This window comes from Meriones unguiculatus, chromosome 7 (genome assembly GCF_030254825.1).
Source record: "Meriones unguiculatus strain TT.TT164.6M chromosome 7, Bangor_MerUng_6.1, whole genome shotgun sequence".
NCBI classification, from domain to species: Eukaryota; Metazoa; Chordata; class Mammalia; order Rodentia; family Muridae; genus Meriones; species Meriones unguiculatus.
In genome coordinates, this window is record NC_083355.1 from 115,396,649 (window position 1) to 115,419,196 (window position 22,548).

General features: G+C 44.1%; 1 protein-coding gene across 6 annotated transcripts in view; it reads left to right on the forward strand.

Annotated features, from left to right (window-relative positions):
• Tecpr2 (tectonin beta-propeller repeat containing 2) overlaps nt 1–22,548 on the forward strand; it is an 88,379-nt gene that overhangs the window by 28,544 nt on the left and 37,287 nt on the right. For 5 of the 6 annotated variants that reach the window (XM_021645050.2, XM_021645051.2, XM_021645048.2 and 2 more), the window contains 6 exons: nt 5,997–6,154; nt 12,089–12,401; nt 15,017–15,149; nt 16,644–16,976; nt 18,033–19,033; nt 21,450–21,633. In XM_021645050.2, coding sequence (XP_021500725.1) covers nt 5,997–6,154; nt 12,089–12,401; nt 15,017–15,149; nt 16,644–16,976; nt 18,033–19,033; nt 21,450–21,633 — 2,122 coding nt within the window. The remainder of the gene's footprint in view (nt 1–5,996; nt 6,155–12,088; nt 12,402–15,016; nt 15,150–16,643; nt 16,977–18,032; nt 19,034–21,449; nt 21,634–22,548) is intronic. The other variant, XM_060388201.1, reaches the window with a different exon arrangement.

The following is a 22,548-nucleotide window of genomic DNA, read 5'->3' on the forward strand; positions in this document are numbered from 1 at the left end:
TGACCACATCCAGTGTGTGTGTGACATAATGAGCATAATTAGTGTTGCTTACATGAACATGAATGTGAAGGGTTATTTACAAGATCATGGACAACTTACCAATAGCTACACCACTACAGAAAATCTCTCTCTCTCTCTCTCTCTCTCTCTCTCACAAGGTAACCGTTGAGCTGTCAGTAGTTCCTTATGGGGAGATAGGGTCTTGTGAGTCCCTCCCTTATTCACTTTGGAATATTGACGGGCCTAATCGTATGTTGGTCTTGTGTAGGTAGTCAAAGCTACTATGAGTTCACAACTGTATCATTCCCAGAAAGTAGTATTTCTGAACACTCCTCCCAGTCTTGGGGCTCTTCCATCCTTCCTGCCCTCTCTTTTGAGATGCTTCCTAGCCTTGAAGGGGATAATAGAGATGTCCTATTTAGGGCTTTGCATTTAATAGTCACTTAATTCTCAGCACTAAGGCCAGTTTTGATTTTTTTGCAGTTAACTTCTACCCACTGCAAAAAGAAGCTTCTCTGACTAAAGCTGAAAGAAGCACTGATCTAAGGGCATAAACATAAATATTTAGAAGACAGTCTGCTGGCCACAACATGTCCATTTAGCAAAACAACAATAGTAGCTTCCCCACTAGTGCCTATGACCTCTCTAGCTATGGGCTTTTGACCAAATAGTGGCAGGCATGAATTTTCTCCTGTGGCATGTGCCTCATACCTGAGCAAAAACTGTTTGGTTATGCCCATAACAATCCCACCACTATTACACTTTGCCTGACAAAGTAATAGTATAGCACACAGGACCCACATCTAAGTAAGCCCGGTGGCAAGGGGTAAGCTTCCAGCTCAGCTCTTCCTGATTTTTCTATACCCTGCAGCCTAAGTGTGTCTTCAGCAATAGTTTGTTTGTTTGGGGGGGGAGTTGGTTTTTTATTTTTCAAGATGGGGGTTTTTCTATGTCACAGCCCTGGCTATCCTGGAACTCACTCTTTAGACCAGGCTGGCCTCAAACTCACTGAGATCTACCTGCTTCCACCTCCACTGGGATCAAATGTGTACGCCACTACCTCCCAGCAGCAGTGGGTTTTTTTTTTTTAAATAATCTATTTATTTGTATTTTTATGTGCATTGGTGTTTTGACTGCATGTGTGTCTATGTGAGTATGTGAGATCCCCTGGAACTGAAGTTATAGGCAGTCCTCTGAAGAGCAGCCAGTGCTCTTCACTGCTGAGCCATCTCTCTAGCCCCAGCAATAGATTCTCATCCTTTTCATTTTAGTGGGCAACCAAAAGCACTAGCAGGGCTTGGAGAGATGTTATCTTAGTCACCGTTCTGTTGCTCTGAAGAGACACCATGACCAGTGCAACTCTTATCAAAGAAAGCATTTCATTGGGGGCTTGCTTAGAGTTTCAGAGAGTGGTCTATTATCATCATGGCAGGGAATAGACAGCCATAGCACTGGAACAGTGGCTAAGAGCTTTAATATTCTGATCTGCAGGCAGGAGGAAGGTCGAGAGAGAGAGAGAGAGAGAGAGAGAGAGAGAGGAGAGAGACTGGGCCTAGCGTGGGTTTTGAAACCTCAAAACTTGCCTCCCCCGACCCACCTCCTCCAACAAGGCCACACCTATATGAGCCTATAGGGTCCACAAACCACCACAGCCGTCTCAGAGGTAAGAGTACTGGCAGCACTCATATGGCACTTCATAACTGTTTAACTCAGTCCCAGGGCATTCAGCCTGCTCTACGCCCTTGAGAACTAGGCACCCAAGTGCTACATAGACACTCATGCAGGCAAAACATTCATACATATAAAATAAAAACAATTAAGTATTTTAAAAGCAGTGTAGTGGCATATATTGTTCCTAAGACTTCTAAGGACTGCTTGACAAACAACTTAGAGAGAGATAGTCTATCCTGTGGCCTCAGGGAGCTGCTTTACTATCTGTGGTTTTCTTTAAAAACTGATTGCAGTGTGGCATCTGAAACCCTTGGTGGGTTTTTCCTACCTCATTAAAGCCTGTTAGCTTCTCTTACACTTTGAGTGGGTCTTTAACCCTTGCATGATTTTTAGTATCATGTGTTGATCATTTAGTAGGAGTCTCAGAGGGTGCAGATCTTCCAGATGTTGACCCATATGTTATATAATATTAGAAGGCTGGGGCTGGAGAGATGACTCAGTAGTTGATAGCAACACGGAATGCTCTTCCAGAGGACCTGGGTTCAGTTTCTAACATCCACATGGCAGCTCACAACTGTCTAGTTCTATGTAATCTGATAACTTCTTCTGCCTTCTGGGGCATCAGGCATGTACTTAGTGCATAGACATTCATGCAAACAGAACACCCATACTATATAAAATGAGTAAATAAATCACTTTTTAAAAAGAAAGAAAAGCACCTTTGTTAATAACTTCATCATGTTGATTGCCAAATTCTTCAGCTTTTGGGGTCTTGTCTAATTTATACAGATACAAGTTTTCAAAATTCTCATCTTCAGATAAAGGTCACAAATATTGAAAGAACAGGCTCTCTTTATTTACTTATTTACAAAGAAAATGTCTGCCAATACCTTACTCCCTAAAGTTACAGTGTTTCAAGTGGAAAATGGTAGGTAAAAACAGAGTCTGGTGGGGGCTGGTGAGCTGGCTTAGTGGTGAAGAGCACTGACTACCATTCTAGAGGACCCGAGTTCAATTCCCAGCACCCACATGGTGGCTCACAACTGTCTCTAAGTCCTGTTCCAGGGGATCCGACACCTTTACATAGACATACATGCAGTCAAAACACCGATGTACATGAAAATAAAAATAAAACAATAAAAAAATAACAGCGTCTGGTTTCAGTTACACTCCTGCATGGCCCAGGTTCTTTTTCTTGAGACCCACTGTTTCATTCTGCAGAAGGTCTGTGTGTACATATCCTATTTGGTCACATCAGGTGCAAACCACCCTTCTTCAGGGGTGAAATTACCATTTTTCTGTATCAAGATGTTCTCCAACAGAACTAATATTATTTTTAGTGTTAGTGTGTGATGGGGGACAGTGACTTTTGTAGAGTTTGGTACTATGGTCATGGTTCATGATGAGATTCTAAGTGGCTCTGTACACACCAGTACCTGGGCTCTCAGTAGAAGAATTTAGAAGACATTTTGTCAGGTATGACACATCCGTTTAGCGAAACAACAGTAGTAATGAAAGGGCATGCAGATGGAGAGATGGTACTAATCTCAAGAGATTTGAAGAGGAAGACCACTGGCCAAAATCATCATGGCCACATTAATTAAAGCAAGCTTTTTATTTGTGTATACGGGCTGTCTCCCCCTAAAGGCAGAATTCTAAAGATCAGCATTAGATTGGCAAAATGGGGTTATTATAGCTGAGGGGTAGGGCATTTCCAAATGGGGGATTTGGCAGGTGGGGTTACAGGAGCAGCATGAAAGGTGGTCATAACAGCCATTTGAAATAAATATAGGGTTGTAAGATGATCATAACTTTTTGAAACAGGTTGCCATTTCCTGCCAGTATAGAACCATTTGTAGTTAAGCTTACAGGTGGGGTGTAGTAGCTCAATCCTTGAGAGACAAAAGAGATTTAATCATAAGCATCAATGAGCCTGGTTTGTCTTTACTGTAAGATGGCTTTTAAACCTAAGATGGAGGCAGGCTGGTCTATCAGTGGCTCAAAGGCTGCTTTTCCAAAAGACCTATATTCAATTCCCAGCACTCACATGACAGTTCATAACCATTGTAACTCCAATTCTAGGGGTTCTGACACCCTCATCTGACCTCTTTGGTTATCACATACATCAAGCAAAATGCCTGTACACATAAAATAAAATTGAAAAAAAATTAAGATAAAAGGACATTTAACAATAGCTTAGTATTCTATGAAAATGGTTTTGGCCTGCTATATGCTATGAGTCTTAGTCTTAGGGACCCTGGTATGTGTAGAACCTACTGAGATCTGCTGCTCTGTGGGAACATCTCTTGTCAAGGTTATCAAAGGTCTTAGAGTCTGCTTTCCTAATGCTACTGTGGAGTCGTTGCTCCTTGTCATCCACTCCTGTCCCTGTGAGCAGATTGCTGAAGAAACCAAGAGAAGGCCATTTAGGCCTCACTATTTAGGAAGTGGAAGGGAAATAACATTTGGGGGAAAATATTTACAGAAACACCCTGAAAAGTTATTCTATTTATTTCTTTTAAAATATTTCTTTTTATTTCTTGAGTATTTTTCCTGCATGTATGACAGTGCATCACTTGTGTGCAGTGCCCAGTTGGAGGCCAGAAGAGGACATCAGATCCTTGAAGTGAACTGGAACTGAGGTTAGAGATAGCGTAAGCCACGATGTAGGTCCTGGGGCCCAAATCAGTCTTCTGAAGAGTAGCCCATGCTCATAACTACTGAGCCATCTCTCTCAAAAGGCACAAGTGTTTAATGAGATTTGCAAGAAAAAGACCCGAGGGATACTCATATTTCTGAAATACCGTATAATGTAATCCTAGCATAAGCTTAGTTAAAAACTAGAAAGTTACATCTGACTGACTCCATATAAAGGGAAGGTCCTCAGTATTTGAATGTGGTGTACTTATATGACTACAGAGATACCATAGTTGAAGTCAGAAACCTAAAAATGGGGTTTAGTGTATATGAATTTTATCAGTGGTTCTCACTATTGTCCTCTCAGACATACAAAGGGAAAGTGATGTTGCATTATTCTTTTTGTTTGTTTTTTTGTTTTGAGACAGTCTCTATGCAGCCCTGGCTGTCTTGGAACATGGTATGTTGACCAGGCTGGCTTCACATGTCACCATCTGCCTACCTCTGCCTCCTGGGTGGGAGGACTAGAGCCCCATGCCCCCATTCTCAGCTCTGCAGCACTGTTCCTAGGTGAGTGACAGAACTACCACTGCAGCTACTGCTCCTCATCTTCCCTCTCACCTCTGTGAGCAGCTGCTGCTGGGACCAGGAGAAGAGTGACCATAGAAACGGGCTTTTTGAGACTGGGTCTTGATAAATAGCTCAGGCTGGCTTTAAACTCACAATTGTACTACCATACCTGGATTAAAATGTTTTTTTTTAATTTGAATATGTTTTGTATTAACAGTAAAATGTTTTTAGAATGTCACTGTTTAAAATCTCTCTGATTAATATAAAATAGCTTTTTCTATTAATCATACATTTAATACATTTTAATTTTTTATTTGTAGTGTGTGTATGTGTAAGGAGGAGTGTGGAGAATGCAAGCTCACTTGCCAAAGTCAGAGGACAACTTTCAGGAGTCAGTTCTCTACTTCAATAATGGGTTCCTGGGATCAAACTCAGGTTGTCAGGCTTGTGTGGCAAGCCCCTTTGATCTACAGAGTCATCCCACCAGCCTTTTCATTTCTCTCTAACATGTTTTCTGTGACCCTTCCTGCTGGAAAGGATATAATGCCTTCAGGGTTGCTTCAGACTCCTTGTAGCGAGAATGTGAGAACAGATCATTATCACAGTGATTTCATAAACAGTCGTACTCTGCTATATGTTATATGATACTTAATGCATGTGGCGTGGCATGCTTTTATGGATTCTTCTTTGAACTATTTACTGAGACATTATTAGAGAAATATATAGGTTTTTGATGTTTCTTTTCAAACTTGGTATAATATGAGATAAATGTTAATATTTATTGTTTTCTTGTTAGTAAGGAAATTTCCAAATATTATTGCAGTAGGTTAACAGTGAATCTTGAAAAATTAAAGTGTACTTTTTGTTATTGTTGTTTTGTTTTTGTTTTGTTGAGGCAGTGTCTCATGTAGCTCAGGCTGACCTCAGACTCACTGTATGGCCAATTGTGACCTTGAACTCTTGATCTACTTGCCTCCATTTCCCAGTGCTGAGATTATGGTTGCACCACCATGCCTGGCACCACAGAATACTTTTGAATCCAATACACCTAGAAGTCCACTTAATCACTGTGAGGGAAGCTGGGCAGTTCTGACCCATCATTGACCTGACTCTCACAGGGTATCTGCAGCTCACACCTTGTGTTGGAAGAGCCATCCTCCATTGTGCAGCTGGATTACAGCCAGAAAGTGTTGCTCGTGTCGACCTTGCAGAGAAGCCTGCTCTTTTACACAGAGGAAAAGGCTGTCAAGCAGATTGGATCCCAACCAAGGAAAAGGTAAGCTTCAGGCGTATTCACAAGGCTCGCAGGATGTGCTCCACACTGGTAGTTTGTGGCCAGATGAGACTGCGTAGCTTGGCAGATGTCAGCCTCTCTCATCAAGGAGACCAAAAGGCAGACCCAGTCTTACTGATAGTCATGACAATGGCAGTGGAATACAGTACAGTTGCTATAGAAATTTAGACAGCCTTTCCCTCAGGCTGGGATCAGAGAAGGGTTCCTGCAGTGTGAGGACTACATGCTGATTAGGAGAAGCTAAGAAGGGGAAGGTTCTGGGCTGAAAGAGTTTCTCCTTTGATCACCTGCTGGAGGAAGGACATCAAAGAATAGGGTGAGGATTTTACCACAAACCAGCCATGTGGCAAAAAGTATATATATGTCCTGTACTTTATTGTCTTCCAGCAAAAAAAATGAACTTGTAGCCCTCCATAGCCACTTTATATAGAGATGAAGGGGAAGGAGGCAGGACACTGGAAGACCTTAGCTGAGGAGGGCCAGGAGCTGAGTGGATAGTGGGAACCTGCTGTTGAGTAGGTTGGGAGTTAGAGGGCTCCTATCTTGTGTCCTCCTTTCAGTAAAGGGACACTGTTGCCCATACAGGTTTGGGTCATGATGACAGTGAGTTACTGAATGTTGAGAGGATTGGAGGCAGACTGGAGAATAGGGAGACTGACAGGCATTGGGAGGGCCTTCCTGGGGCTGGTAGTGCCACTGGTGACTAGTGTCAGGGGAGGGGAGAATGAGGTCAGACACACATAGCCAGCTTTTGGTGCATTTGTGGTCTGTCCCGTGCCCTGTGTTCTGCAGCAACACTGGGTTTATTCTCTTCTGTGCCTGGCAGCCTTCGTTCATATTAGAAGATTCTTATTTACCCCCTCTTTGGCCCTTGTGTTCTCTTCCAAATACCTTCTTAGTGCCATCAGTAGCCTGGCATCTTTATATCAGGGATCTTCTTGTTGTCCCTGGAAAATCTGGAATTATGCATTCTAGTTCTGCAGAACTGAGTTCTGACTTTATTTCTGTGGGTATCCCCTTCTGCTTGATGCCGAGTCCTGGCTCATCTCTTGGTGTCTTACTAGAAATGCCTTTTAGAAGACTTTGGGATTGTACAGTAAGGCCTGGCCTCCTTATCTTGTGCTTAGAAACTTTCTATGCCTGTCCTGAGTGTAGTGTGGTAGGGTCTTCTGCAGCCTTTACTAAAAGTATACTCCATGCCAGAAACAGGTCCAGAAACAAAGTTATGTGTCCTCTTTCTCAGGAGGACAGTGAATTTATAGAACCTTAGAGAGTAATGCAAGATAAATGCAAGTGTTTCTAACTTGTGTCTGAAAGCTTATCATTCTGTCATGTGCTGCCTTAGGTGGTGATTACAAGGATGAGGCAGTGCCTGTCCACATGCTTCATTAAACAGGTGTTTGGGAATGGCTGCTTCATGGGCTGGTTCTTTTGAGCTAAATGACTTTTGTCAGCCCCTCACAGAACCCATTGAACATAGAAATACCCTCTAAACCAGCTCTCCTTAGGACCCCTCTTCAGGATGCTAGTTTCTCCTGCTGTACAGATACCTGCAGTACTGCAGGCTGAGTCTTAGTGAAGACCCCATCTTCATCTTCACACCCTCCAGTACCATACAGTTTTATAGGTCCCAGTTCACTGAGTGCATGTTAAAATACATGCTCTGGTTAAATGTGGTGAACAAAACAGAAGTGACAAGAGACTTAAGAGGTTCCATAAATAGAAAGAAAACAAACTTAAAAATTGGATCCCCAAACAGCTTATTTGACAGGAAAGGCAGGAGGAAGAGACACAGGGTTGCCTAACTAGAATTCCTTTGAGCTTTGTTGTTTAGGGACCTCTCCAGAACAAACCCATTAAAGGCAAGAATCAGACATAGTCCTGTTACATAGCTGTCTATGGGCCCAAAACAGTTGATTACTCTAACGATCTTTGTTGTAAAGCTGAATCTGACATATGATATCCTCCCTGGATCCTGTCCAGAGGGATTTAATTACTAAGGTGCCAGTGGAATCTAGTGGGATACCTACATGCAAAGGAGCTTCCCACCCCCAGATAACTATCACTGTAGGGGTGAGAAGGGGTGAGAAGATAGACTGTAAGTGGATGGGACAAGGCTGCTCCCCAGGCAGGAGACTGAGTGTCACAGGCTTGGTTTTGAGCTTTATGTCGCTTTCTCGTTCAGTCTCCACTTGTCCTTAGGTATGAAAGTTAAGCTTTCTGCAGATTAGCATGTGGAAATCTCAAGCGTATTCAAGCCCGTGCCAAGATTCAGCAAGGCTTGGAGCTCACCTAAAACTCTTCAGTTTGAACTGGTAGAAATCTGAGCATTGGCAAAGATGTAAAACAGTGAGAACCTCTGAGAATTCAGTCTGTGGAACAGCGGCTGGGGCAGGAGGTGGGTGGATAGGCTGGTGTAAGTGCACTGGCTATAAACTTGAATGCAGCAAACCAACAGTTCTACAAAATAACGTTGACAAGCTTGTATGCTAGGAAGAATGTGCAAAAAATGCTCATACCGCGTGGCACTATTATTCAAAATAGTTTAAGAAGGCCAGGCATGGTGGCATGTGTCTTTAATTCCAGCAGAGGCAGGCCTGGTCTACACAGTGAGTTACGGGCCGTCCAGGGTCACAGAGTGAGACCCTGTCTCAGAAAACCAACCAATAAACAGAAAGTAGTTTAAGAAAAAGGCTGGGGTGTAGCACAGGTCAAGGATTTACCCAGCAAGTGTGAGGCTTGGGTTCCATTTTTAGTTCTTTACCACACAAAATTATAATTCAAATACCAGACTGGTAGGACTCAGTGGTACACCTGTAATCCCAGCTCTTAGGAGGTAGGGGTCAGGAAGATCATAAGTTCAGTGTCATCCTGGGCTATTTATCAGTCATCATAGACTAAGCTAGCCTTCAAAGCTAGCCTTGGCTTCATGACAGGAGCACTCCAGTAAGAAGAATGAATAAATTATTTGTTTTTAAGATTTAATTTAGAGCTAGGTGTAGTACACCTTTAATCCTGGCACTCAGAAGGAAAAAGCAGATGGATCTCTGTGAGCCCTAGGCCAGCCAAGGATATACAGAGAAACTTTGTCTAGGGAGAGAAAGAAAGAGAAGAAAAATGTTCAGTTACTTTTAATTAAGTGTGTGTGACTGTCAATGTAAGTACAGATGTCTGAGGAGGATAAAAGAGAGTGTTGTTCTACTGGTTATAGGTTGTAAATTGCATTGATGTAGGTGCTAGGTATCGAACTCAGATCCACTGTAAGACCAATAAGTGCTCTTATCCACCGAAACGTCTCTCCAGCTCCTGAATATATTATTTCTAAAACAAATAAACAAGCAGAAAAACCCCACAAACCTGCATGTGTAGCTGAGCAGTAGAGTGCTTGCCTACCATGTTCAAGGCCCTGTTCTGGATTCAATACCTAGTACCACGAAAACTAAGGGTAAACATTGGATCTAAAGCTATGTGAACTTTCCCCAAATGCATTTCAGTATCCCAAGGAAACATTTTGTAGCAATATAGATGTATTTTTTTTTAAATGCTATAAATCCGGGTGTAAGCCAGGTTGTTGGTGGTGCCATGCCTTTAATTCCAGCACTCTGGAGGCAGAAGCAGATGGCTCTGAGTGAGTTTGAGGCCAAACTGGTCTACAGAGTGAGTTCCAGGACAGCCAGGGCTACACAGAGAAACCCTGCCTCAAAAATAAACAAACAAACAAACAAATAAAAAGTTAAAGCTGGGTACCATGGCTGTAGAATCTAAGAGAGATAGAGTAGAATTTTGAGGCCACCTTGGGCTATATAATGAGATCCTGGCTCAAAAAGGGGGGGGATAATGTTAAAAATTGAGTAAGTTGTGAAAATAAATAAGTACTATAGATTCTTTTTTTTTTTAAATGAAAGATACATCTTAAAACATTGGTTAAGTATAAAAGACAAATTACTTAAAATTATCAAACAGTGTGTGTGTGCTACGTGCATATGTGTGTGTAGAGCTGGAGAGGCACCTCAGAAGTTAAGACACTTCCTTTCTCATCGTCCACACTGGGTGGCTCAGGACCCCACCTCCAGCCCCAGTTCCAGGGGATCCTATGCCCTCTTCTGGCCTGTGCTGGCACTTGGTCTCACATGCTCACACCCAAAAGCACATAATTAAGAATTTTTTTTAAATCCCTCAATTAAAAAGGTGTAGAATTATACAAATGGCATCATTTATTAAAATGAAAGTGCTAAATTAGTTGGGGAAAATAGATATGTGATTGAAATATCAATAAAAATGAGAATTATATACATAAAATTCAGTTCATTGGTCTGAGTTTTGTCCAGGAAGAGTCATTGGGAGCAGAGTGCATGCATGGTCTAGCTACTGACTTGGTCTGAAGGCAAAGGATGGGTCCATGGTGCACAGTCCATTAGGCCAGTCGTTCTCAGCTGTGGCTCGGGACCCTTTTGGAGATGAATGACCCTTTCACAGGGGTCACCTAAGACCGTCTGAAAATGATTCGTAACAGCAAAATTAAAGTTATGAAGTAGCAACAAAAATAATTTTATGGTTGGGGTCAGCACAACATGAGCTGTATCCAAGGGCCACAGTGTTAGGAAGTTTGAGAACCACAGTATTAGGCTTTCTGACATTTATTGCACATACCCTTTTGGGGGAAAAATTGTTAGATTTGTTTATTTTAATTATTTATTTAAAAATTTTTGAAACAGGGTTTCTCTATATAGTCCTGGCAGTCCTAGAACTTGTTTTGTAGACTAGCCTGGCCTTGAACTTAGAGATCTGCCTCCCAAGTTCTGGGATTAAAGGTGTGCAGCACCATGACTGGCTAGATTTATTTTATTTGATGTGTATTTTGCTTGCATATTTGTTTGTGTACCATGTGTGTGCTTGGTGCCCATGGATGGCAGGAGAGGGCATTTGGATTTCCTGGACTTGGAGTTATGGTGGTTGTGAACAACACAGGGTTATCAATAACCAAATCCAGATGCTCTGCAAGTGCAACAAATGCTCTTAACAGGAACCATATATATATATATATATACATATATATATATATATATTAAGATTTATTTATTTTATGTATATAAATGTTGTGGGGTTTTTTTTGTTTTTTGTTTTGTTGTTTTGTTGTTGTTGTTGTTGTTTTTGTATGCATATACTGCAGCACATGAGTGCTTGGTACCAAAAGAGGTCAGAAATGGCTATCAGATTTCCTAGAGCACGAGTTACAGACTGTTGTGAGCTACCATGTGGGTGTCGGGAACCAAACCTGGGTTGTATACAACAGTAACAGTGATCTTAAACACTGGGCCGTCTCTCCAGCTCCCACACGTGCTCTTCTCTGTGTGTTGGTATTTCATAGCTTTATAAGAAAATAAGATAAAGCTTGAGGACAAGAAGGGAAACTGGTACCCTTGATGGGTTTGGAGAACTTCTGGAAGAGATACAGATGAACTACTCTAGATGTAAAGCTTTTCATTCAAGAAGCTAGGCAGTGATCATAGCCAGAGCAGGGATAGCAGGGGCAGCCCTGGGTTTGTCACTGTTTGTTCTGTAATAGATTGTAAGAGCTGCCTCGTGGAGTTACTATAAGGATTAAGGCGAGAGTGAACATGAAGTATTGGTGGGACACAAGCAAGCTGTGGCGGGTACCACTGATGATCCTCAGAACCAGGATGTGTGCCCCAGGTGGTGTGTCCTTGTGAAGGCATGGTGGGGCCTGTGTGGTACAAGTGTGCCAGAGGGACTTAGTGACCAGCAAACAGTAGAAAGGACAAGAGAAGCATTGGCTGTGTCAGTCAGTAGATTCTTAGAGTTGATGTAAGGAATTGACAGCTAAATCACTTCAAGTCAGTCCATTCCTGTATTTTTTTTTCCTTTCTTCCTTTCATTTTTTTCTTCCGATTTTAGTACTGGGAAATTTGGTGCTTGTTTTATACCAGGACTGTGTAAGCAAAGTGATCTAACCCTGTATGCAGCCCGGCCTGGGCTCCGGCTGTGGAAGGCTGATGTCCATGGGACTGTTCAGGCCACATTTATCCTCAAGGATGTCTTCGCTGGAGGAGTCCCACCTTTTGAGCTCTACCCTCGTCTGGAGCCCTCTGACGGGGGATGCTGCAGCTCTCCTGAGAAACACCTGGGGCTCGTTTCATGCTTCTTCCGAGAAGGCTGGGTGCTGAGCTGGAATGAGTACAGCATCTATCTTCTGGACACCGTCAACCAGGTGTGTGGGAGACCTGCGCCTGTCTCCGGGGGTCACGGGGCAGGGGGAGGGAGCAAGTCTGCAGGTGTTCACCCACTGTGCTCCTGGAGAGATGAAGGGAGCAGCATTAACTCAGGTGCTTGCTCTTTTCCTTTGCGACAACCAAGGAAATCAGGTGGAGTTTGGTAAATTTTGTAAATTTAAAAATAATTTGCTTTTTGATATTCATAATCTTACTCTGCCAAGAAATTAGATGTTTTGGGTTGTTTTTTTTTTTTTTTAAGCTCCAATTAAACCTGTTCATTATAATCTTTTTGAGTCATATTTTTCAAAATTACATTTATATGTGTGTTTGTGTGTGTTTGTGCGTGCACGCGTGAGTGTGAGCGTGCCAGCTCACATGTGCCTACTTGTGATCACACCTGCATGTCCTGGCACCTGTGTGGAGGTCAGAGGACAACTTGTGGGAGTTGTTTCTCTCCTTCCACCTTGGGTCCCAGAAATTGAACTCAGCTATCTGGTTTGATGGTAAGTACCTTTACCTTTGCCTGCCAAGCCTCTCACTAGCCCACCCTTCCCTTCCTTTCTTTCCATTCCATGTATGCATTCATGTATGTAGGTATGCATACAAATAATATTTCTTTGATTGGTTTCCTGGTGTTTGTGCATGTTAAGCACATGTTCTGCTGAGCTACACCTCTGGCTTCTAGTTTGTGTTCTGTTTTAGTCAGCATTTCACTTGTGAGTGCTGAGCAAATGCTCTGCTACTGAGGCACATCAACTCTGTTTTTGTGTTTGTTCTTTACTTTTTCTTTTGGGACAGGAACTCACTAAGCTGCCCACACTGATCATGAGCTCTTTCTTTAGCCAGTTAGGCCTAGAACTTTTGATTGCCTTGCCTTGCCTTGCCTCTGCCTGCCAAGTCCCTGGTATGCCACTGTGCCACTGGGTCTTTATAGAGCATATGTTTTCTGACTACCAAATTACTATAATCCCATCCAGTGGAGACTCAGATGTGACAGAAGCAGGGACCCTGAAGACTGTCTCCCAGGCCTCGGTGTGCCAGCCTGGAGTGGGTTCCCCTCCAGTGTGCTCTTCCCCTGTCTGTCTGTCAGTTCCTTACCCAAAGACAGCCATGTTGTTTTGCCCTTTCTTCCACTTTCTTTTTAGAAACTTCATTGGCATATTTTGGCAACTTTCCAACATCATTAAATCTTGGTAGAGAACAATTTCTGCCTAAATTAGCATAACAGATCACTCCTAGAAGTGGACTTTAAACTAAGCTGTTTGGTTTCTATTATTTCTTGTCCTAAGACCAGAGCTTCTGGGCTGATGCACTCCCTACTCTTCACCTCCAGAATTCGGGCCAGGCTCTCTCTTCCACATAGCTCTGTGGGCCTATGGCATAGCGTCTCTAGAGAGAGTGTCCACAGAGAATCAAGCTCGTCTGCTCCTACAGATGCCTCCCTAGTTACCAGCCATGCTTGGTGACACTTTTGGTGTAGAGATAACTTGGCCCTGCAAGCCTTTGGTCTGTCTGAGCTTGGTTCTTCTATCTGGGAGCACTGGAGTCACCTTCTAGCTCTGCATTTGTTGATTTGGTTTCTCCCATTATGGATGACTTAGTTTTTCTCCTCTTGAACTTGTTAAATATCTGCCTTAAGACATGTGGTAATTGTGCATCAGCCCTTTTCACCTGAGCACTTCCCTTCAGGGCAATGGGGACAGTGGGTCTGTGAGCAGATACTGACTGTGCCTCTGTGAAGCACGATGATTGGCAGCTTTTGGAACCTAATACTGTGTTTTCAGCTTTCTGTCAGGACTACCTGAAAGTTAGCAGAGAACCTACACTCAGTGTCTTCTGCGTGAACTAATCTCTTGTGCACCATGTCAGCTGAAAAGCAAGAACTATTTTAGTTTATTTTGTGGACTCGGGATAATCCTATCCGTTACCAACTGCTTTTAGCCAGGGACCATTTCCCTCCCTTCTTTAAATTCAAAAGTCTTGGGCTGCAAGGCTCCTAGTCTCCCATAGGAAAGGACACAGTAGGGGCACTTGTTGGGGTGGTGTGTCCTTCCTAGCCGGTCTAGGAGAGACACGTGACACAGAGGTTTGTAGCACATTCTGTTAACTACTGGGAATCCTGGTATTGCTCAAAATGACAGCTCAGAATTACCACGCTCAAACTTCACTTCCTGAGACAGAGCCTGCCCCGGGAACAGGGACAGCAAAGGGAGCCCAGCAGAGAGAAAAGCCTGTGCCACATGTGTAAGCTTTGAGGAACGGGGCTGGATGCCGGCCTGGCACACTCCATTTCCTTGAGGCACAGCACAGGCAGGATGACAAGCAGTTGAGGATGGCTTGAGCTCCTGCCCTAACAGGGCAAGCTTCCTGTCCTAGTAAGGAGAGAGCTAGCAGGTCAGGAAGAGAGTGGCTGAGAGATGGGAGAAAGTGCACCAACCACCATGGACCTCACTGCTGAGTTACGTGATTCTAGGTTCCGAATATCAAACACTACCCAACTGTGGGTTGAATTACTTCTGAGAGTTTTCCAGGATCATTTGGGTTATCACACCTCCTGCTTGGTTATGTTTTTGCTTTTATTACCTGGCTTCATGCTTGTTTGTTTTGACAGGCCACAGTTGCTGGTTTGGAAGGACTGGGTGATATTGTGTCTGTTTCCTGCACCGAAAACGAAATATTTTTTCTGAAGGGAGACAGGAACATTATAAGGATTTCAAGCAGGCCTGAAGGACTCGCATCCATAGGTTTGTATCCACTGCTAAGTGTTGTGTATGTAGTGAGGCCTGTGCTCTGTAGTGCGTTTTTCCTGCTTATGATAACTGTGTTTTAAGCCAGTGCTACAAGGCCAGGCTATTGTTTGTTTTATTTGCAGTCCTGGGGCTCAAACTCCAGGCCTTGCACATGCTCAATTTGTACTCTGTAACTACTAATGAGCAAAGAATCTTAACTGTTTTCATGCAGCTTTATGTCACTGGAGCTGGCTGTTGAGCTTGCTTTTGGGGTGACGACAGCATGCCACCTTCTCCTTCTCATTGTTGCTTATCTTCTCAAACAACAGAAGGCAGGTTGGGTGAATATTCTAAAGCCAGGAGTCTTTAAGCAGTGCATAATATTTATGAGCTGGAGACCCCCAAAACAGGATAAGAAGGTACAGTGTGGCTCACAGGAAGAGCATTGACTGGGTCACTGCTGTCAGAACTTTATCTGCAGGGGTGACTGTTTCAGACGTGCACTGTCTGACAGGGCATTACCAGCCATCTGTGGTGAATTTTAAGTTTTGCTTAATTTTCATTAAGTTGAATTTCAGAAGCCACATGTTGCTAGAGTTCCCCATAACACAGTATAGCCCTAGCCTGGCACTCCCATTACTTTGTGTGACCTTTGGCAAGTCACTCGAGAGCAGAGTTCAGTCTCTCTCCTCCTGAGCATACACTCAGGCACCCACAGTCGGCCCCAGTGAACAGCCCTCGGGAGAATGTATGTGCCTCAAGGATAAGAGTCCGTGTGTCTTTGATGGCTGTTACCTGGCACCATGTACAGTGCAAGGCTCCTAGTAGAATGCTCAGCAGTGAAAGGATGGCTGCACTGCCCGGAACACACAGCAGCTTCGTGCTGCGGTGTTGAGGCTGGAGGGCCTAGCCCTGGAGACCTCGGTGCTGTGTTGAAAGGCTAGGGTCCACTGCAGTGGGACACTTCCTGGCTCCGTATCCCAGGGACCCCTGTCCTTTACTAGGCCTTCGCCCTGTTCTTTGCTTACGTTGACCCTGACCTCCTTCTGTCCTGCTCTGCTGTGAACCCATTCTAGTGGGAAATTCACTTCCTTAGATTTCAAGGAGTTGAGTTAGAAGACATATCTTTTTTAAATACCTCTCAGATAATATTGAGTTATACTGAAGCCATAGTATAAATAAGGAATTTAACTATACCCTTGTTGATAGAGAAAATTTTATAAAGAATTTATAAAATTGAGATGAGTAGTGCTTTATATTTAGTGGTATTCCAGTGGTTGCAAAAGACAACTGCAATGAGTTATTGTATTGATTTTAATATATGAGCATCCAGGAACACAGAATGCCCCTGGAATCTTCTCCGTGATCCTTTGAGTTTCTCTGGTTTTGGAGAATTTGGAATTGCTCAATTTTTATCAGGATGGGGTTGGTTGCTCTGTGGCTGCTGGCGTTCAGGCTGGCAAAGTGAGTGCTCAAAGAGGCAGCAGCAAACCAAACTCTTCTTTCTAGTGAGAGACGGTCCAGAGACTACAAGATGTTCGGAGCAGGTCCGTGCACAGCATCCAGAGAAAGCACCGGGGGCCACTGTTTGTGAGACAAGGCTTCGAGGCTCTTCTGTGGCTAGCTCCGTAGCCAGTGAGCAGCGGAGCAGGAGCAGCTCACTCACCTCCACAGACAGTGGCTCTGGGCTGCTGTTGCCTGGACTTCAGGCTGCCTCTGAGCCGGGCCAGGGTGGCCAGCCATACTCGCAGAGATTCAGTGTCATCAGCTCTGAAGACTTTGACCAGGAACTTATAGTGAAACCCATCAAAGTGAAGAAGAGGAGGAGGAAGAGAAAGACAGGTACTGTCCATGGGCAAGTGTACACTGACCCATGCAGCATGAGGGTAGCCTGGCTAGAACCTTTGGGGGTGTGCATCTCCACTGGGAAGCAGTGATGCTTCTCACCAAAGAGATGCTTGCAGCTCATGGCAGAACAGAGAACTTCACACACTGAATGCACTCCTCCCCACACATTAGCAGTGTATAACACACACGAGCATCCCTGGAGGGCATTTATCCATGTGCTCAGGCCTTGAGTGAAGGGTCTGGATCTTGCTCTTTTTAATATTTAAGATAATATTTAATATACGATGTTGGATTATCCGTGTATACCACTCACTAGACCAGAGACCTTACAAACATGTGAGACCATCATTGAAACCAGGATTTATGCTGCTGTATTTGTTGGACATCTTACATTTTGTGTTGACATGTTACCAGATATGGGATTTAACATAGAATTTTTTTTTGTTTTGAGGCAGGTTTCTATGTAGTCCCAGAACTTACTGTATAGGCCAGGCTGGCTTTAAATTCACAAGAATCTTCCTGCCTCTGACTCCCAAGTGCTGGGATTAAAGGTGTGTGCCACCATGCTGAGCCACATAGAACTTCTTAAACGCTTTTACTCCTTGGTGCTTATTGAACCCTTGTAGCTAAAGGTTGCTACAGCATTAAAGAAAAAATTGAACTCTTATCCATCTTGACAATGTTTAAAAATTGGCCTGTAATACATGGTACTTAATTCCTATTCCACTTTCGTAGCATTTCTCAAATGAGGCTTCTGGACGTTAAGGTCATTTCTACTTCTTTTCCTCTTTTCATGGGGTTTGAGAGCAGAGTCTCACGAAATGGCTGAGGCTAGCCTGGAGCAGCTTGTTATGTAGTTCAGACTGGCCCCAAACTCATGAGCTTCCTGTCTTTACCTCCCAGATTCTCGGACTATAAAGATTTAATTTATACCCAACTAAATATCCTTCATTTAATTTTTTTTTTTTTTTCTTGAGCCAAATGCCTTTTTCAGTATACTGGTTATTTATGTAGTTGTACCTTATTTTGAATGTTCTCATTTTAAATTAGAAGGTGGAAGCAAGAGCACCTGCCACAGTTCCCTCGAGTCAACTCCCTGCTCCGAGTTCCCCGGTGACAGCCCCCAGTCCTTGAACACAGACCTTTTGTCCATGACCTCAAGTGTTCTGGGCAGTAGTGTGGATCAGTTGAGCACAGAGTCTCCAGACCAGGAGAGCAACCCCGGTGGTGAGCTGAATGGGATCATGCAGGAAGCCAGTGGCCCTGAAAGGTTTAGTGTCCTGGAGGTGCCTGAGTCTGCCCCTGACCCAGTGGGTGAAGAAAACAACACTAGGGAGGCAACGTGCCAGCGTGACCACACACAGAACATGGACCGTCTCAGCGGAGTGTTGAATTCACCCTCAAAGCAAGAGGAGGGCGTGGGAGGTGGGGACATCATCTCAGGACTTGAGGAGGAGCCTGGTCCTGCTGCTGAAGCAGCAGTGCATCCACAGCTACGCCTGCGAGAACAGGACAGCTCTGCTGAAGCACAGGAAGTGGACACCGTGGGGTTCCATGACTCCCAGAGCACTTTTTCTGAAGCCCCTCTTCTGGGCTCACTCACAGTACCTTCCAGCCTCAGCTGGCCACCAGGAGCTGAGCAGTGGCTGCCTGGGATTGGAGTTTATGAAGTTAGCACTGAGGAGGCCAGCCCAGAACCAGACATCCTGACCCACGTGGAGGTCCGGAACCACCAGAGCTCTAATCCTTGGCATGTAGTCACTAATAGTGACACAGCTCAGAAAGAAACAGCCACTTCTGAATGTGACATGGGAAGTGTGGAAGGACAGGTGACACTTGCCTCTGCCTTGGTAGCCAGCATGCATGAGCGTTGGGTGGACCAATCTTTCCAGGATCACGTAGTGACATCCAGTGATGAGGAAGACATTTATGCCCATGGGCTCCCATCTTCATCCTCAGAGACAAGTGTGACAGAGCTTGGAGCTGGTCGCTCTCTGCAGGACCTGAGCCAACCAGGTGCTGATGATACCACACTGCTCAAGACAGATCAGGTCTGTGCGAACATGCCTAAGGTGGCGGCTGTGGCTGCTGCAGGTGCTGCTTCTTTTCCTTTAAGGAGCATCCATGGCTGACACAATTATTTTCCATCTTATGGAAGTCATTCTCCTGCACAGTCTGCAGCTTGGAAATCTGGGTTTGGAGAATTTCTATTTCAGGGACCCTGAATAATTTGAACTATAGTACTTCTGACCCTGCTCAGATAACTTCCTCCTAACAAAAGTGGTGTCTTGCAAGGCCAAACCAGTACAGGTACTTAAGGTAGTCTGGGGCCAGTGGAACACCACTGGGCAGAGGACTGTTTGCTCTGAGCACATATGAGGTGGGTAGTTCTGCCCTTCTCCACAGTCAGTCCATTGACTCGTAGGAACATCAATATAAATTAGCAGCTTTTCCAGAAATGCTGTTTCCTCAGCACCCACACAGTTCCCCAGGACACACCTTGTGGAATGAGGCCCCCAATCTGCTATAGATTCTCTCAGCCAGTGTGACTTATTGTTCTCTGGAGTTTTACATTAAAAATATTTTTTTTGTTTTTTTTGTTTTTTTTTTAAAAACAGGGTTTCTAACCCATTCTGTAGACCAGGCTGGCCTTGAACTCAGAGATGCACCTGCCTCAGCCCCCTGAGTGTGGGGATTAAGGTCTCCTGCCACCACGCCAGCCCTGAAAATGATTTTTAAGCATTTATTTATTTATTCATTTATTTATTTATTTTTACCAAGTAAGCCTTAGTAGATGTTTGGCTTCAAAGCTAACCGTGCACCACCGCATCCTAGTAACTGATGTGAGGCCACTGCTCCGTCTGCAGTGCTCAGAGCACGTGGCTTTATCAATTCTCACCGTGACAAGTCTGTGCTGAGCACTTCACACATTTAAGTCATTTCTTTAAAAACAAAACAAACTAGGACACTTGCAGTTGTCCCTGTTTTATGGAGGAGGAGGTTGAGGCTAAGAAGAATAAAGTGGTGTCTGCGGCAGGTCACACTGTGAGATCAGAGTGGCCCAGGGCTCTCTGCCAGTCTTTGTATTGTCTCAGAAGTGAGCGTGCCAGAAGTTGGACTGCCTGTTGAGCATCCTGCACTCAACTTTTCAGTGTGCTGCTTCCTGAGTGCGCTTAACTGACAGTGTGACAGTGCACGTGTTCATGCTGGGGAGCTCAGGGATGAGCAGCTGGCCGTGGATACCAGTCTGTGAGAGGCCACGGTGGGGTGACCACCTGACATAGAGTGTTATCTGGCAGAGCACAGCCATCGGTGCATGTTAGGACTGTAGCTTAGGAAAACACTCGCCTGTGGACAGTGATCCTGGGTTTCTGAAGTTGCCCTGCAAGCTTTGCCACACCTGCTCTTGCTCCAAAGAGCAGAAAAGCTGAGAGGTGTTGGTTATTGTTTTGTTTTTGAGGGCAAGGGCTACAAGAAAAAAGTTTGCTATGGTGAGCAGAGCCAGGTGAAGAAGAGGTAGAAATCGTACCCCTTCATACGCTAGCTTCCATATCAGGTATCTGTATAACTAAAGGTTTAAAGTATGTGACCTTTATTTAGCTTTGACTTATAAACAAGTCCTAGCATCATGGGACCAGCATGATAGGTACATGGGTAAAGATGCCAAGCCTGATGACCTGAGTTTCATCTCTAGGACCCATATGGACCAGTTGTCTTCTGACTCTGCACAGTCGTTTGTTCATACACACAATTATACTAAATAAATGTAATACAAATGAAAAAGTACAGCAACAAAGCCATAGTATACAAAATTCCACACTTCCCCCAGCCGTTCCCATATAACAGGCCAAGTGTCCAAAGGTTAGAACAGTGTTTGAAAAACTGCAATGCAGACAGTGGTAGTGCTGCTCCCATAGCGCATCTGTCATAAATAAGTGCAGAAAGTTGACTTATGTATGTGTGCTGTTGAACATACCTTCTTGTATAAAGTATGGTGTGTACAGAATAAAGCCAGATCTCTTGATGTGATGTCGTGCTTTACCAGCATGCACAGCCTGTTTCCTGTGTGGAACACATGTACCAGGATAGCTATAAGCGTAGCCCAAAGTAAAATCATAAGCTTACGATGTTAGGTTTTCTTTTGCAGAAGTTTTTTGGGGACAGAGTAACCCAGTTGTATGGTTCTTTAGTGTGGACTGGATAGATGACAATGACACCTTCAGGTATTCCTTGGGAAGGGTGCTGTGCCATAAAAAGTGCTGTCAAGGGATGTTACGGAGTTTTTCACGAGGACCACAGGCCCTGTTCCCGAGTGTTCCTGAGCCTGGATTCAAGGAGAGCAGGGCTAGGCAAGGCTTCCTCAAAGATCCTTTTACTTAACGTTCTGCCCACTTTTCTTGTTGTAACAGTATGATGAAGGCAGTAGTGTCCACTGCCACAGAACTCACTGGCCTCTGTCCTTGTTAGTTTGCAGAGAGCTGGATGGGCTACTCCGGTCCTGGCTACGGCATCCTCAGCTTGGCGGTCTCGGAAAAGTTTATCTGGTGCCTGGACTACAAAGGTGGCTTGTTCTGCAGTGCCCTGCCTGGTGCAGGGCTGCGCTGGCAGAGGTTTGAAGATGCTGTCCAGCAGGTGGCAGTCTCTCCCTCAGGTTTGCCTCCCAGCTCCCATTTCCCAACCCCCAACACCACTCCTAGCTCACAAGGCAGCTCTCCTCTGGCAACAGCACACTATTAACGGATTGTCCTTCCTGCCAGCTTAGGCAGGTTCTGTAGATCAAGAACGCTTCCTTTGACACCATTAGGGTGATGAGTGTTAGCATACTTGCTTGAATTTTTGGTTTTTATTTTATTAGTTGCAGTGATAGCACACGAACATATTTTTGTAAGCAACACAAATAATTTGAGGTTTGAGGCTTTTTTTTTTAAGTTATGTTGGCACACTAACTCCTCATAAAAGTAACATGTATTTCTGTTTGTCAGTGTTGCTATAAAACAACTGAACTAGTGAAGACAGGCCTGTGGATGCATGTTGGATGTATTCCAGTCATCTGACTTCCTTTTCAGAAATTCTTTCCCTGACTGCAATAGGAAAGGCCCTCAGACTTTCATGCCATTGTTTAGCATTTTAGTGCGCCCAAAGAGATCTTTTTGAACACAGTTCTGCTAGACTGAGATAATGCCCTTATCTACCTAGACTCATTTATTAGTGGGATTTTTTGTTGTTGTTGTTGTTGTTGTTGTTTTTAATTTTTGTTTGCTTTGTTTTGTTTTTAGACATGGCCTTCCTATATAGCATAGGCTGGCCTCAAACTTTGAACCCTCCTGCCTCAGCCTCCCAAAAGCTGGGGTTACAGGTGTAATCCCCACTATACTTCATTTGCATTTTTCTAATGCTGAATACTGTCTGTTCTGAAGCAGTTGGCATCATGGCAGAGAAGCAAAAGAAAGGAAGTTCGTGTTGAAATATTAGTTTATTTGGGATTGTTTGCTCACTTTCTTTCACTGCTTGCTTGAAAATTATTTTCCCCTGGTGACCCACTGAAATAATAGCCCACTCCATTAGC